This window comes from Haliotis asinina, chromosome 13, assembly GCF_037392515.1.
Source record: "Haliotis asinina isolate JCU_RB_2024 chromosome 13, JCU_Hal_asi_v2, whole genome shotgun sequence".
Taxonomy (NCBI): Eukaryota; Metazoa; Mollusca; class Gastropoda; order Lepetellida; family Haliotidae; genus Haliotis; species Haliotis asinina.
The window spans coordinates 32,681,674-32,700,072 of record NC_090292.1 but is presented as its reverse complement, the minus strand read 5'-3'; the positions used below and the strand labels follow the sequence as shown (position 1 = coordinate 32,700,072).

The 18,399-nt window shown below is 37.0% G+C and overlaps 1 protein-coding gene across 5 annotated transcripts in view; it reads left to right on the top strand.

Moving 5' to 3' along the window:
* Window positions 1-14,686, top strand: part of LOC137259760 (phosphatidylinositol 4-phosphate 5-kinase type-1 alpha-like) — a 367,781-nt gene extending 353,095 nt beyond the window's left edge. For 4 of the 5 annotated variants that reach the window (XM_067797373.1, XM_067797371.1, XM_067797372.1 and 1 more), the window contains one exon: window positions 6,281-14,686. In XM_067797373.1, coding sequence (XP_067653474.1) covers window positions 6,281-6,292 — 12 coding nt within the window. In that variant the 3' untranslated portion in view covers window positions 6,293-14,686. Of the gene's footprint in view, window positions 1-969; window positions 1,038-6,280 lie in introns of those variants that run through there. The other variant, XM_067797370.1, reaches the window with a different exon arrangement.
* Window positions 14,687-18,399: the final 3,713 nt, after the last annotated feature.

The following is an 18,399-nucleotide window of genomic DNA, read 5'->3' as shown; positions in this document are numbered from 1 at the left end:
GGGGTGTTCTGAATTTTCCTTGGTTGAGTTTAGTTTTTATTAACACCCAAAATTTGAGATACAATCATGTTAAATTCGACAAAACTGCTTTTCCTTTCCAAAAGATGAACAAGATGGCTGGCCATCTCTGTTGTTCCAGACTGGTAAGGATCTGAATTAAATAGTTGTATTATCAAAATACATTGCCACTCCTCTATAAAGATCTGTGGACTAGACTGATGATATCTACCTCGTAAAAAGGGTTGTATGATCCGTCTACCTTTTTCAAAAGACTAGTGATGGTGAATTGGATGACCTTGACCTTGAAATTCATTAAACAACATGTTTGGTTTGGAGGCGATTCAATATATTCACTACAAAACTGAATCAGTCTATTTCAGCCAAAGCATTCATCTTTTAGACATTCTTTTTATATCACATGATGTATTTGATCACTTCACAACAGATTTTTTATGGTAACTTTGTTTACCTTGTCCTCATAGATGATATTGTGTTTCCAGTTTAACTTTCGGTTATTATGGAGCCTCATGCATTATTCATATGTATACATGTATTTTGTATAGAAAACATGTGTACAGTAATCATTATCATGAGCCCTCTCTGCTGATAACTCGCAAAACTCTGGAAGTCCTGAATATGGATTCTCGGTATACTATGCAGAAGATCTTCATTAATTCCTGAGTATAGATCCCCTGCAAACTATGCCAAAAATCACCAAGAATTCCCTACAATCTCCAGTGCTTCGGAGGATGTTGACTAGTGATTTTTACTGTTTGTTGCTCATCATAACGAGTTGTGTTGACTAGTGGTCATGATGTCAACCACTAAATTGTTTTAATGTCTAGGGTGCTTGTTATAATGATTACTGTACATTAGAACCCCACATATTTTATTTGACTTGTATCTGCCTTGATATAATCCTTACTTCTGTTGCATTTTGATTGATCTCCTATTTTTTGCTAATTTCAGTGAAATCAGGTAAAGGGAGACTATTCTGTTGTCTTGTTAAGGAATGACTGAAAATTTCATTTGCTCTTTTGCCATTTAAATGTTTTTCTTATTTTAATTTCCTAAACAATATTTTATTCCTTTCTATTATTGAAAAGAGTTTGATCATATTGCATATCATAGTTTAGGCCGAATTTTTTTGCTGACCCAGAGTGGGTGGGAAAGGGGTCAGCAGGCTATCTCAAGGTTGTCATTTTTAGGTTATCATAAATATGGGAATGCCTACTCATATCTTACTTTCATCAGGCCTTTTTATTTCAAAACATTAACAAACCATTAAAAAACATTTCTACAACACTGTTGATAAGTTTTGATCATAAAGTTCATACTTAGATTCTACTTGTTGACAAATCTTTTAGGGGTAGGGGGATAAAATTTGGGGTTTGAGTGAACTTTTCAGTCAGCCTTGCAAACTCTCTTATTATCTCACTTCCTTGCTAGATCTGTAACGATAACAACTGTGTGTTATTCTAATCTATCTCTCTGTCCTTATAGTGATGTACTCCTATATGTCTATATCTGACTTAACCTTAGGCCTAGGCCAGTCAGTAGTCCTAACTGGTGCCAAGGAAAGTTGCATGGCCCGAAGTTCCTCATCAGTAACCATGTTGTGGTCTCTATGATATGTTTAAGCAACTTTGTGTATCATATTTTTGTAAAAGCTCAAGTTATTACAGTAAGCTATCATATGTGTCTGACAGTTGTATTATAATTATGAATGTGCTCAGTCAACCCAGGTATAATTGAATGTACCCAGTCCATCTAGATCTAATTGAATGTGCCCGGCCAACCCTAGGTATAATTGAAAGTGCCCAGTTAGCTCAGGCATGATTGAATGTGCAGTCAACTCGGGTATGATTGAATGTGCACAGTCAACCCCAGGTGCCAGAAACTTATGATCTTGGGTTCAAATCCCTGATTTGTCAGCACCATAACCCTGTGTTTCAGCTAAGAGGAAACAATTGCATCACCTCACACTTATTACCACACTGAGTTGACAAGCCATGAAATATTGTTCAATGTGTCATTTCACTTCCTACCTGTGATTCAGACTTTAAATCATCTTTTCTCCATGATTGTGACCTTTGTTCAGGCGGCACCATGCTTGCCAAACCATTGAAACCAGTGGTAGATGAGCCACACAGAACCACACAGAACAGGCACCCTTCCATAGTAGCTGGAATACTGCTGAGTGGATTCAAACAACATTTTTAATCTTAATAAGTCACAGTATGTATAGCAGTTTTGGTCCCTGAATCACATTATTTTGAAATGCTGTCTATTTACCAATACATTCTTTACAAAACATAATTTTCTAACCATGCTTATTGACATTAAACACAAATAAGAACAGAAAGATTTATGGATGTCAACTTCTTTATAGTGTATACCATGATGTTTCAGAGCATTTCCTTCGTGAGATGAATGGTAGGGAATATCAAGGGGATTTTGGTCTTGACAATCTTGTTAATGGTCCTATTATAGTTGGTGATCGATGTTATTCTAAACAAAAATATTATTAATAATAACACTCGTATTGCCTTCAAGCTTATATACTTCAAGCATGATTGTTTTATAGATTGTTTATATGTATTTGTACTACAATCCCGAATGTGCCCTTTCATCTCTGATTTGTCCTTTTGATACCTATAATCTGCATGGTGCCATTGCAACTTTCCAAACATGCACCATGGTGTTGTAGATATAGTTGCATCATCCGTAGTCCATGTTTGTTTTTGTACAGCTGTCACATCGATGTTACCCAACCTACCAACCTCGGACAATTCACATGGATCTTGGTGAATTAGGGGGAGCTTCCGAGTCGTAGATTGTTAACACTGTGAGAATTGCATGATGGGAATGGGATGGTATCCAATGTTTTGTTCGCGTTTTTTTTTAATTAGAGATTAGAAATTCACTTTTTTGTCCATTTGCACTGTTTGTTTTTTTTTAAGATATCACTTGATTTGAAACAGTTTTTGAAATTAACTAGTTTTTTTTAAGGTATTTCTTTTATTTTCTGATCATGTGATTGTTGGGATCCTAAATATGTAGATCTCAGTTGGGTTAAAGGAACACTGGGTTCAATCTGTTTTCTTTTTTTTTCTTTTTTTTTTTTGCACAATGAAATATATTCTTGGTGTGTTAAATATTTTAAGCACTGACATCTCTTTAGAACTGACCTTTGTTTTTAATATTTTTATCTCATAAAAAAAAATAAATCATTATTTCTCACCAATTTGTTATTTTGATTATGTATAAAAAAATTTTCTAGCAAATCTTTGGTTTTCTTTCAATAATAATATTGCCCATACCAACTTCCTCAGGTATTATAGTATTTTATTTCAGTTAATCAAGCCTGTTACTCTAATATGATATCCTTCTGGTCACGTTTAAGGACACTTTCAAAGGTTATGTAACATATCCACAGCTACATTAAAGTGCACATTTATATTTTGGCATTCAGAACTTCCTGATCATGTTTGTTTTTAAGAAACGGATATACTAGTCTGAATGTATCACTCATTCCTGCAGAGGATTTAGGTGTCTCAGTGCTGATTATAATGATCCCCCAACAGAGAGGTATTATATTGGAGTTAGTTAGGGAACACCTGAACCACAGTGCTACCCCACCGCCTATTTTGTATCTGAGGAAGAGATAGAGTTTTTGTGAGAGATGTTATTTTCAAAATGAATTTTGTTGCTTTCTCTAAAGATCCCATTCAACTTTGTTGATGTGAACAGCTGCCAATTCAACACAAGATACCAGACAGCACGCTTTCACCATTTTAGCTCTGGGGCAGCTTGTGTGGTACTTTAGGTGCACTAGTGGCAGCTTGAGTCAGAGGTGGACTTTCCATCTGATGGCATAAGAACTACTTCAGTTCCAAAGGCAGATTTATCTCTGGGAAATAGTGTAATTCTTATGATGCAAATTAGTCCATTTTCCATTAAGGAGATACGGTCCAGTTTCCATAAGGCAGAGATAATCCAGTTTCCATAAGGCAGAGATAATCCAGTTTCCATAAGGCAGAGATAATCCAGTTTCCATACGGCAGAGATAATCCAGTTTCCATTAAGCAGAAAAAATCCAGTTTCCATTAAGCAGAAAAAATCCTGTTTCCATATAAATCAGATATTGCTCCGTTTTTCGTAAGGCAGACTGGTACAGTTGCCATAAGGCAGAATAGTATTATTTCCATAAAACAGAGATAATCCAGTTTCCATAAGGCTGAGATGGTGCAGTTACTATAAGGCAGAATAGTACAGTTTCCATAAGGCTGAGATGGTGCAGTTTCCATAAAGCAAAGATAATCCAGGCCCCAATTTCTCGAAACAAACTTAAGTTTTTTCTCAAATCTCAAACTGAGTGTCACAATTTGAAACAGTTGACTTTTTAACTCAACTGCATTTTTGAAATATAAAAGCCCAAGCAACTTAAGAAATCTAGCCACCAAACTCACACTGTCTCCAATAGCTTTAGTTTTATGCTGTTTTCAGTTCATTCTGTGAAATGCGTTTTCTCAAATATGAGTTAAAGCCCAGACTGAAGTTAGTTAAGAGAAATCGGGGCATGTTTCCATGTGGCAGAGATAGTCCAGTTTTCATAAGGCTGAATGGTCCAGTTTCCAGAAAGCAGAGACTGTCTATATGGCAGAGATATCCAGTTTCCATAAGGCAGAACGGTCCAGTTTACATAAGGCAGAACGGTCCAGTTTCCATAAGGCAGTTATAGTCCTGAGGCTGAGTTTCCATAAGGCAGGGATTGAACAGTTTACAAAAGGCGAATATTGTCCTGTCACATAAGACAGAATAGTACAGTTTCTAGCGGTAGATGTGGACAAGTCTATAATCTGTCAAGTAGCATCCAGTTACCTTCAGGCAAATTTAGTCAAGTACTGTGTTGCAACATTTCCTTTTCGAAATAGTGTCCATTTGCTATCAGGAAGTCCCTTTAAGGCAAGTATAGTCTTGTTTCTGTGAAAGGTCAGAGGCATATTGTCTTAGCATCGACAGTTCGAGGTGAGAACCTTGGTCCTTAACATCCCCTGCAGGTCACGAGAGGCAACCTAATGGATCGGTGATCAGTCATGGTGGACTGGTTATTTGTGTGCCGTCATTCCATGGGGACAGATCATCAGAACATGGGTCAGAATTTCATGTTGCTTCAAACATGAAAACTCCACTCACTGACAATATTACTGGCAGTGCACACGTCTGTTCACTTTTTCATCTGTCGGTTGAGGGAGAAAATGAGTTTAGTTTTATGCCGCACTCACCAATATTCCAGCTATGTGGCGGAAACCTGTAAAATATAGATTCTAGACCTGACAGACCAGTGATCAAGAGCAAGAGCTTCAATCTATGCAATTTGGACATGATGACTTGTATCCAACTAATTAAATCAGCAATCTTGACCACTCAATCCTGTTGGGTGCCTATTACAACAGGGTAGCTGAAGACAGTTCTAACCTGATCTTCACGGGTCAATTCAGGATATGACTGTAAAAGTGCAATTCACCATCCAAGACCCACTACCTGTCCTTGGCCTCCTTTCACAAAGCACTCAGGTGATCATAAGTCACTAAGGTAAACTTAATGCAGTGTTAAAGGATGGGCGTTAATGTCATATGTAGTTAAGATTGCTTCTTAAAAGGAGCCCCTGATTGTGAGATGTGTCCAAGTGAATAGACTGGTCAGTCTCATGACTCACTAATTGGGTGTCATTGTATCCTGTGGACTGGGATCTGTGATGTAAGTGTAGATCAGCTTGTCCGGGCAGAAATGGGCTTCACACATTGTGAGGAATTGAACCCAGGTCTTCAGGATGAAAAGTAATGGCTTAAACTACTAAGCTACCTGAATGCCCAATGCTTTCAACTTGCTTTAGCCTGCTTAGAATCACTGTCATTTGTAAGAGCCTTGTTTAAGTGATACTGTCCATGAGCTTAGATGCAAGTCTGCCAAGTGAGCATATCTACTCTGTCCTTGAATTTGATGTATTTTATGAATGCTAAGATCATTTTCCACTTTTTCAAACCTTAACACAGATCTTGTGGTGATACATTTATTTATTTAATTTCAATTTATTTTAAGCTCGTTTAGACTTTTCATTAATTCGGATTTTTTGTATGTACAAAAGTTAACATGTTTGATATGGGGATAAATACTAATAAGTACAAATGATTTGTATGTATTAAAACTATTCCCTTTAACAACTTGACCTCAACTGTCATGTCTTGTAATGATAAACCTCTTTTTTACCTTTCAGACACATTTATAATGAGGACTTTAGCCTTTATGGAACAAGTCACCAAAGGGTACCTGGAGCTGCATTGTTCCAAACGAAGACTTTTGGCGTATTCCAAAGTTTCCATATTCCTAAGTTAACTCTTTATACCACTTACCGAATGTTTCTTGTATTCGTCTGAGGTTGTCGTGTAACTGAGAATATTTTCTACAAGTCAATCCCATTTTGTCAAAACGTTCAGCTCCTGGACCATCACAAGCAAGTCATGTGAGTCATGTGATATATCCAAAACTGCCTTGCGTTTTGTGGGATTTGTATGATTCTGTCATGGGAAGATGTTTCCATGGGACACAATTGGCAGTGTAAATGTCGACAGGAGGAAGACAATGCAGAGTTTTGTTGATGAATATGCATGGTGGATTGTGATACTAACACAATAAACAAAAAAAACAAACCTTTTTATATGCCTGTTGGAAGACTATATCTATACATGACATTTACACTGAATGTTGATACCTTGTTACCTTGACCTTGGATCTGGATCAAGGTCATGAGGAAAGTAACAGCTGGTGACAATTTCAATTTGATTTCAAGGTCATCTGTTTCTTGGCTTTCCTATTTTTGTCTGACAAGGTTCAAAGGAGGTCAGATTTCAGTGTCATCCAAACAACCGTGGATGTTTGTGCCTATTTTTTTTCCTCTTCTGTGAAAGCATGAGAGAAGACCAGAGTGTTGTGCAACATTTTTTTGACTCCCATGAACAAAATCGCCACATTCTGAAACTTGACTTGCCCAAGATTGTTTGGAAGGGATATGTCTGTCATTATAGACAGACAAAAACGTACTCATAGCCTTTCCAGATTCACTACCTAAACATGGAAGTCAACTCTGTTTATTTTATACTTGAACTGTTCAGAGTTATGTCCCCTTAAAATCAATAGCTACATTCAAAGTGGCAAATTGCTGTTTTTGTTTCTGTTTGTGGTCAGGTTATTGACCGACCGATGCTAATGGGGAATTATGCAATGTGTCAGATGTAATTGAGACTTGCAAGGTTTTTAAGTTCAAAGCATTCCTAATACCTTCGTCAATACTTCATTGGTCGGTACACACTATGTTCCTTCTTTGCAGTGAGTAAGTGTCAACTATGCATATGCATTGTTGTGTTTATATTTTCCTGTCAAACAGCGAGTTTCCAGATTGCAGCGACACTGTTCTTAGTTTCATGTGTACCGGTAGTTGTTAACGGTCTGCTTCCATAAACCTCTTAAAGCAATCAGGCAGGAGTGGCTAGAGCCTTGTTTAAGGTGCCTCAGTGTCGTGTCCCATTCGCGTTACAGAAATCCATAATGCTGGGATCAAATCCCATTTTGCTGTGCTCGTGTCTAGGTTTATCTGTGACTGTGGGCATCACATAACCTTTCCACTGATGTGCCAAAAAGTTACCAGAAAACTGTTCAGAAAGTGACTAACTTTAACACAACACTGTACATTGTTATCTATTCACTAGTGATGGGGGAACATAGTGTATACGAGCCATATTGATGATGATGTCATATGATTGCATGAAGAATTGTTTGAATGGAATTGCCGCTCCATGGTCCATTCAAGCTTGTAGAAGCATTGAGTCAAATTCTGTTGGTTCAGTATGATTAAACACATAGAGGATGCTAAACGACCTTCCTTGTAATACCATTTTATTAAACAAGCTAATGATTTGGTATCAAATAAGCGAAAGCAAGTTTGATAATAAATCTGTAACGAGTTTAATAAAATTGGTATTTCACTGAAGCAAGTTCAGTATTCTGTTATTACTCACCAACATAAATTGACAGAAATTGCATACAGTGTGAGGACTCTCAGCTTTCCATGAGTCAAGCAAAGTCTAGTAAAATTGTGACAGCGACATTAGCATTGTTTGTTCACAACTTTGAACAATTTTGACATCATATGTCGAGCGGTATTACACTAGTGTAATGTTGCCATATAAATATTACAATGGAGTATCTACAACAGACGAGTAATAATAATAACACTTAAATACAGCTAAATATGAAATATATTCACTGAACTTAGAAACACTGGAAATAAAATATATCATATATGGTACTATGAAGAAGTAAAGGAATGCCAAGTCTTTTCATGTTTCTTTAGTCAATATGAAAGAACTGGATGTCCTCTACTACTTTAAGTAGTGTGGCTTCCATTATCTGTAACTGCAAACTTTGATTTGTTACACACAAAAATAATTGGATATATGTGTTAATGATAAAGAGAAAACCATAGATATAGCTGTAGCGTCTGATCCTGACAAGAACAGGGACACTTTATTTTGTTAGCATTTTTAAAAGTGTTGAAATGAATTGGGGAAACAATCTGCGGAATGTTTGCTCATAAGGGATGTGATTTGCATTCACAATATTGACCTTCAGTTCAGATATCTAAGTTTTACTTTTAAAAATAGAAGGGGTTAGTGTTCAATCACCTGCTTAACACACATAGGATGTCTAGATTACAATTCTGTAGTCGTGTAAGGAAATAACTCAAGTTTTGCTTAAATCAGTATTTAGCAGGATATTACTCCTTAAATAATTTATTAACTTTTCAAACCACATGGACAAACATCTATCTGAAAAGAAAGAAAGGTCATTGGTTACTGTCAGAATTTTTAAAGAATGAACTAGTGAATATTTTTCGCATTTTTGAACTTCCTGCAGATTCTAACATGCAGCTACATTCCAGTGATGATGTTTTCCAGTGCTATGATGTCAGAGTTGAATGATGTTGTACAGTGCTGTGACATCACAGTTCAGTGACATCATTCATCTGCCATTTAGAAATTGTCTCATGTTTCGTTCAATATTTTATGTGTATCTGTGACAATTTTAACTGTGTACGACTCATCAAGGATAGGTTGAACTGGATTTTTTTTGTAAATCGTGCCCGATTCATGTCAGTTTTGTGAAGCAACAGACATCCTTGATATACTGAACAACAAAAGAAACACAATTTCACTAAAAATCAAATGTCACAAAAGTAAGCATTCATGTTTATCTCTTCTATTTAAAAACTTGACCAAACAAAAAAAAATCAAAACAAGCTGCATTTCCTTCGCTGTTCAGGGTATATATTGTCAGTGTTGGAGAATAAGCAGTCCGCATGTTTTGTAAAACAGATTCCATCCAGAATAAACCAAGTTGGCAGTGAAAATACGATTAGATCGATGAAAATTATTGGTGACACAGAGAATAACCTGTCCCAGTCACTGCAAAAGTAATTTCCACTAAAGTATGTTTGCAGTTAAAATAATACAGTTTGATATCTTATAATTTTTTACAACACCAGATGTTAATCTGACAGGTTAAAGAATCTGGAAAAAATACATTATAGGCTGGCTTTTCAGTCTAGCGGAAGAGTGTTTGTTGGGTGATAAGGTGTTGCTTGACCTTTCCCTGCCTAGTACAGGTCATGAAGGTAATAAGACAAAGCCTTGTTCTCGTGTCTGTCTGCTGTCACTGAGTTGGGTGCACATGTACCAGAGACAACGCAGATGCAGTTGAACCATCCTTAACATGTGCATCCCATCAAAGACCCAGTTTTGATTCCCAACATCGGAACAATGTGTGAAGCCCACCATTGTTTCCTTTGTAGTGATGTTGCTGGAATATTGCTAAAAACAGTCTAAAACTAAAACTAACTCACTCACTTTTAAGATGTCACAAGAATATCTTTAGTGTTTTTTTGTTTTGTTTTTTTGTTGTTTTTGGTTTTTTTTCAGTTTTACTGAATAAAGCTGCCCTTTTTTCTTTCTTTTTTTATGAATTCTTTATGTTGAAATTTGGCATGCCAAAATTGAAATTTAAAGTCAGCTTACATTTTGCCTCCTTTGAAAGTATAATTGATCTTGTACATGTTGAGGCAAATGATAAATTGGAAACATGTAAGTAAGACAGATAAGAAATAATATGTCAGAATATTGCAAAATCTTCATTTTTTTAACAGTTTAGTGGATGACATTTTTTACATAATGGAGATGGAGTGTTCACAGCTGTATAGCCAAATTTTCGCAAACAAGGACAACACAGACTCAACACTTTATCACAGAAATTAAAATTACAGACACTTCAGCCACGTAGAAGATTTAATCTTTAGCTCACTTAAATACAAATCAAGTGATCAAATCAAGTCTTCATGCAGGGATATTCCTTCTTATCAGATTCCATTTGGCCAGTAATTTGACCTATTCCCATTTAAATGTGACTACCAAAGAGTAGCTTGATATTTGTTAAGTTTAATTCATACAGGGACCGCATTTCTGTCTTTATTTTCAAGATGTTTGTCATTGTAAATGTTTTCTCCTTTACAGGTTGTAAAGATAAGAGTTACAACTTGTCTGGGACTGACGGCCCTGACAGACTCACTCACTAGCTCATTTTATCTTTACTCAAACTGATAGGGTGGTGGGGTAGCCTAGGGGTTAAAGTGTTCACTCTTCACACCGAAGTCCCAGGTTCCATTCCCTACATGTGTGCAATGTGTCCCCTGTCATGATATTGCCAGAATATTGCTAAAGCAACATGAAACTTAACTAAGACACTGCTCAAACTCGGATTAAATGAGATGTTAGCAAACCGTAGTTTTATTTTTCCCATGATAAAAATGTATCATGTGACTGACCACAGATCCAGGCAGTCTAGTAGGTAGCTTCATACGTCAAACTCAAACTGACCAGTGTTGACCATCCCAGAGCAAACCTCACAGATTCCCTAACTTTCAAACCATTTGTTGCTCTCGTGTCTGTTTACATTATGTTATAGAGAATACAAATAATGTAGGTATAATTTTATCATGTCCATCTGTTCAACTACATGGATATTTTGCACAAACCTAGTCACATCTAGTTTACATGAGGAGCACACAAAATGTCAAGCATGATTAGAAAAACAAGCATTCCAAAATATGTATTGTTTCTATCTAATAGGGTTGGAATGGTACGCTCTAACCATGGTATGGTACGAATTGCAGTACAAGGCCTTCGGTCCAGTCTGTTTCGTTCAGTACATGAGAACTTCCAGGAAAGAGCAGTCGTCTAGCACTGACAGTAGATTCTGACAAAATGATGTGATTTCAAAACATTTTTAAAAAAAAAATTTAATAAGGTTAAAATGTCACACTGACAGTGCGAAAGCTGAAAATAAAGAAGCCTTGTAATGCATTATGGTATTCGAAATGAAGGCAAACTACTGTTCTAATACAGCAGTATACCGTTTCACCCCTATTATCTTGTGAAAGAAATGTCCTATAAATGTCTAAAATCTGTTCCAAATTAATTCACCAAACATTGATTTGTTGAAAAGTTTTGTTTGTTTACCATAAACATGTTTTACGGTGTAATGCTAACAGACCAACCATTAACCTATTATGTAATCATGGATTTCTTTGGGGTAAAAATTGTTTTTTATTCAAAACTAGTAGTGGTTATGTGAGTTCATCCATAGTACATAATACAAAACATTTGATCAGGATTTTCTTGGTGAAAGACCTGATTGGCAGCTTTGAGGTAACGAGAAAGAATGGCATCTCATAGTGTCATGCGACTGAGGGGAGTGGTCGGTTAGCTGAGTGGTTAGTGTGTTGGCTTGTCATGCCGGAAACCTGGGTTTGAGTCCCCACATGGGTACTATGTGTCAAGCCCATTTATGGTCATCCTCGATATCTCCAGGTTATGCCACTATACCACTGGATGCATCTACAGCACAGTCCGATAAATTTATTACCTCCCTTAGCTGGTTTCTTATCTAAACAGGTGTCTGCACTTGGAAGTTGAGCGAACCAATCACAACTCACTTTTGCTTTTTAAATTATCAAACTGATTAAACTTCGCAAAAGAAACCATGCAGAGGTTCTCTGAAAGAGGTAGAAGGAGTTTTTGCATACATTTTTGGAATGTTTCAGACCTATAAATTTGTCTGTATGATTTCCCCCAAATCTTAGTCACACTGCGAGCAAACCTTCGCAGTTGTGACCGTTACCTTTGTTGACACTGGCAAGCTCGGTTATAACGGCAGCCTAGCTGTTTGACTACTGTGAGAATGCGATGCCAGCAAAGGGAGGTAACAACATTATCGAGCCGACCCATAGATGTGTCCAGGGTATAGTGGATACTTATCGGAACGTGTACCCGGGAGATATCGAGGATGATTTATGGTGTCCCATGTCATGATACTGCTGGAATTTAGCTAAGTGGCTAAGCGACATAAAACCCAACTCACACATGTAACTGGAAACATGTGGAACTTGATAATTCAAGTACTGTGCCTGTAGTGCTTCAGTTATATACTGTAATTGAAGGGCCCGGTATCACTCTCAGTTGTTGAAAAGCATGTTTTGATTATGGTTTCCAGATTTGAATAAGTGAACAGGCTTAGCTTCAAATTAATGTGAAAGTAAATGTATTCATGGAAACAAATAAAGGAATGCATGCAAATGCAAGTGTCCCTTTATTCTCTTCCAGGTTCTCCACAAGATATGTAAAGAAATAAATAAAGGAACTATTGTACGTTCATGTGTTTCCATATTCGTTTCTATGAGTATTAGCATCATGTAGTTCGGATCTCTCAGTTAAACTTGCGAGTTCTGTTAAAGGGTTGCTGCAAATAGCTGCAAAGTTGTTCATGCGGCTTGAAGCAATACTCACTGTTAAAGCGCATTTTGTCTGCACCATTGTCATCTACTGGAAGTTAGTCATAGGTAGCAGTATTATTTTATACTGTTTTTGTGTGTTAGTCATGTTTTCATCTTCACCAGGAACGAACACTAAGATATTGTTGGCTGGCTTTAAGAATGTTAAACACATCGAATCTCAACTTGACACTTCTTAAATATTACTGTCATACTCCCAGTACTTACCTTTTCAATTGGTAGCGTTATCTGATTATTACTAGCAAAATTACCAAAATCTGAGGATAATGGTGAAGGGTTCCATTTGTAATGCTCAAAAGTAGTTACTTAATTCTTTGAAGTGACAACAGATGACCAGTCATGACTTAATAATCAATTCTAATAATATTACAGAATACTGTGGTCCATGTTTATCATGGTATATGAGGGACTGTGGGATAGGCTAGTGGTTAAAGCGTTTACTTGTCCCGAGGAAAGCCCGGGTTTGATTCCACAAATGGTTGTAATGTGTGTAGCCCGTTTTTGGTTGTCCCTGCCGTGATATTGCTGGAATATTGATTACAGTGGCATAAAACTAAAGACACTCACTCGTAAAGGAGATAAAATGACATCTGATTATCCCTATCAGAACTGACCTGAGAAGATCCGGGTTAGAACTGATCTTCAGTAACCCATGTTTGTCATAAAGTAACAGGATCGGCTGGTCAGGCTTGTTCACTTGTTTGACAAATGTCATTGTATCGCGATCAGTGCTCATGTTTTTTATCACCAGCTTGTCTGGTAGACTCAATTATTTACATACCACTGTCTTGAAGCGGAAATATTGCTGATTGCTGCATTAATCAACCAGTCCTATCAAAATTGAAGTTTTGCATGGTGGGATTGTGAAAGTTTTCCTCATGGTATCCACTAAGATCCTTACAGCGAAGTACAGGCAAGTTCTGCATGCAAGTAAGTTGCTTAATGTGGGAATTTTGCTAGTAATTTATTCTCATTATGCTACCTGCCTGATTCTGATACTTAATAGAGATAGGGAACCTGCTAAAAGATGACGGTGTTGTTGCCACGGTAATTATAGGGCATAAATAACTGGATATATTAATTGTCATGGTGTAAAACTTTCTTGGGAATATTGTTTGTCTACAGGAATAATTATCCTTAGTCTGTGATATGGACAAATTCCATGCACATACATTCTGATAAATTATCAAATGTCTGAAGTTGAAAATTGTCCTAAACAAGGTGTAGTAACAAACTCCCAAAGAAATCATGAATGTGCCATTTCCTTTGAAAGAGAATCAAATTTCACATATGTTGTAAAGTTGAATATGTTTTCGTTATAAAAATATATAACATTTTCGAAACATTTATGTTGCTTCACTTCTAAACACGACTTTTGGAAAGAGTACAAGGAAATGCAAAACTGTGATCAGTTGCCTGAACAAATATATGAGAGAGTGTGTCTTTGTTTTGAAAAGTATGTATTTTGTGAAAATAGGACTCAAGATTGTATCTTAGTGCATTGACAGAGTTGTGAGTCGGAGTAGAATTTTTTATCCCTGTATGAGCGGGGATGAGATGATGTATGTACATTCTGACATATTTAATAGTGTATGAAATAATACCTTCATATCATTGATGCCAATTTCCCCACAATGCCTGTACATATCCAACTGCATTTGATATTTCTTTATTTCAATCTGCCATGTATATAAGCCATGTAAAATAAAACTGTCCAAATATTAACAGCTTTGTGATCATATTTTTAGTATGGGTTGATGCCTAACTCTGGACAAGACAATCATGTGGTCAACATCATCAATATGAGTCTATGCAGTGACATGCTTCAACCAAGACAGCAGGCCTTGCTGCTATCAGTTAACTTAGATTTTTAACGAGCTTTGTATTAAAGCTTGTAGCTATGCTTGTCATAAGTGGCACTAATGGGTCTGGATGTTCAGGCTCACTGACTTGGTTAATACATCATCGGTTCCCATTTGCACAGATCAATGCTCATGCTGTTGATCACTGGGGTGCCTGGTCAAGGCTCATTTATTTACAGATAGCTGCCATTTAGCTGGCATATTGCTGGGTGTGGCTTAAGACAAAACTCAATCACTCACTCAAGTTTGTTCCTTGAAAGCCATGAAGGTCCAGGTTAGAACTGACTTTCAGCAAATCAAGCTGACCGTAGAAGAGGTGACTAATGGGATCAGTTGGTCAGGCAAGCTGACTTGGTTGACATGTAATCTATTCCAGTGGCATAGATCGATGCACATGGTTTTGGTAACTGGGTTGTCGGGTCCAGATATGGTAATTTACATGAGGACCAGTCATATCATGTTGAATTGTAGCATGGTGTCTGCATGTGCTTGCTTTGAAAAACTGGTACAGTGAGACCCAGGTACCCAGACCCCTGATGTCTGGAAACCTTGTCTACCATTCAGTTTTCTTAAATGATCTCTGGTCATAAAAGTTGACTGTAACAGATGTGCATTTCCTGTTTCTGGACAGTAAAATTTACTAACCAGCTAAATCAACACTAAACTTGCTTATGTGCACTAACCTTTGATCTTCTGATGATCGTGTGAAGCACATCAATCCCACGTGTCTTGAGACGAGACAATATCTACTAATCCAGATTAATGACCAGTTTGCATGGTGTTGGTGGTTATTAGTAGGCCAATCTGACACTGAGTAAATCAAGTTCTGACTGCTCAGTTGTTCATAGTCAAAGCAGTAAATAGCAGTGTGTTGTTAATTGAGTCAAGTTGTGATGCGTGTGTAATTAATCTTTTTTTCTTCTTGATGATCATGAACATTTTGGATTTACCTTTAGGTGTAGAAAAATTGAAAAATCCAGATAATCAATTATTCGGACAATTTTGGCAAAAATGATGGATATTCAGGGTCTTAAAGTATTTGTCAAGACAAAAACAAGCAGCTTCACAATCCAGTTGCTTCAATACTCTCAACATGACCACACCATCTTTATAAGCTGTTGCAATCAGCATGGGTTACTAAACACCTATTCCCCCTTGGATGAGTGAAAGAGTGAGTTTAGTTTTACACCACACTCAGCAATATTCCAGCTGTATAATGGAGGGCTGTAAACAATCAAGCCTGGGCCAGACAATACAGTGATCAACAGCATGAACACCAACTGATGATGTGTCAACCTCTCTATCCCATTGCAACTTACGACAAGCATCGTCATGGTTTGCAAGGGTTGCTGTAGACTAATTTTACTCTGGCTCTTTCCGTCCATTCTCCATGGGACTCACTTTTACTTCAGTTGACTACCACCAATAAAACACTAATTACATTCCTAAAAATGACAAGAGACCATGCCTTGGATTAAGTGTAACCAGGTCTGTTTATGGGTTCATTTGTTGGATATTTGATTCTGGACAAATTCTGTCTTGTCAAAATCCATACAAATGAAAACAAGTGATTTACAGAAGCAATGGATTTTTCAGCTTCTGTATGACCACCCAATAATCATTTTGGTCTGTTTCACACCACTTCACTCAAGTCCTAAGCATGTATTTATTAATCTCTATCAAATAGCCTCCATTCAAGGCCTTGACAGTGGAAGGTGTCAAAACCACATGCAAAGTCAAGTCATACGCTCACTTTAGAGACAAACTTTACCCTGGAATAACTCTCTGCTCTTCATTCACTCGCTCCATCTATTGGTAGAGTTATAGATCAGGAACACACACACACACACATATACAATAGCACAACTGATGAATATTAATATCCACAACTGTTCAGAAAACAGAATATTACAGTATAGTGTCAGGAATTGGTTAAAATCTCCTAATTGATGATTTGTACACAGAGCTCCAGATAAAGTGCATATTTTACTCAATAAAAATCACATTTACTCAGTTACAAATCTGGGAGTACAAAAAACACATAAGAATCGCATAAAACCCAATAGGTCTCTGATATCTTGATTACTTTATTCAATTAACTAATTGACCTACATATAATTCGTCATGGCGCCCAAACACTACAACAGCATTAGCTACTGGTAGGTGATGCCTGTATGTACATATACTATTATATAGCCGTAGCCACTATCCAGGGTTTACTCTGATAGCCACTGGCCTTCCATGTTGAGTATTTAGAAATGACTGCAAAATGCAATTACTCATACATACACAGACATGGGAGTAAATACCCAATTGCTTGAAATATTATCTGGAGCTCTGGGTACATTACAACCGATCAGTCTTCCAAATAAGTAGTTACCGTCATTCATAACATCTTCCTTACTGTGGTTGTTAATGCACAACAAATGAAAAATAAAATCATATAATTCTTTCAGTTTTTTGCATTTTCAAATTGTACATATATACAGGATGACTATTATGACAAATGGATCACCAATAACCTGTGGTTAAAAAAGGCAAAAGACAGATTCCATTTATGTAACTTTTAATACAGCTTCAAAGGATAAATGTTTTGAAAGGAAACAAAACAAAAACTCAGAAATTTGAATCTCGATGGTCTCAATGTCCTGAGGGCAATTTGTGCGATGCCACAGAAAAAACTGAGATTCCATTATATCTAAGATGCCTCTCCTTCAGATGGAGTTGTGAGGTTGTTCATGTCCACTTCTACTCCTTTCACACAGTTGCTGAAACAACAGACAACATAATGATATTGGATGCCAGTATTGCCACAAAATGAAAATAATTAACCTAATATCTCTCAAAATAAAGGTTTGTCTTCGTGACATTATAACACCACCTTGTCTCCAACTGAACAACTTCTGCTGAGTACAAGAGTGAGTGAATTGGGTTATTCAAGTTTTGTTTCAACAGTAGAGTTAGACCCATGCATGTTTACTGGGTACAAAGCCATGCCATCAACTGAGCCAAACTCTCTGTTTACCTGAAATTGGAATATTTGTCACAGGCAGTTGTAAAAGCAAAGTTACCATGATTTTAATACTTATTCTTCAACACTGTACACCATGCTAATGGCATGTTGATGCAAAGATCTTGGTTAGAATTTGTCCTCAGCCAGTGAGCCACCCATGTTTATCATGAGAGGTGACAATGCACGTCATCGTATCCCAGTTGCATAGATAGATGATCATATGGTTGACCACTGGATTGTGTGATTCTTTTCGTCACCATATAGCTGGAATACTGAGAAAAGGTAACAGCTGAACCTGCTCACCTATAAATACAGCCTTGATACTACATCTACTTCTTGAGTATCTGGTGTCGGACAAGGATGAATGGCACAGAAAACCCACTGCTGAAGAACAGGACGAAGTAGGCTGTCAGCTTGTAGCGGTTGTTGATGCCAAATGGCAAATTCTGAAACAGTGAAATCATAAATTCATCAATTTATTTCAGAATTACACACTAACACAGCAGGACTATGAACATGTTCCATAAGTGATATGTTGTGACAAACGTAAATTTCTGGCATCA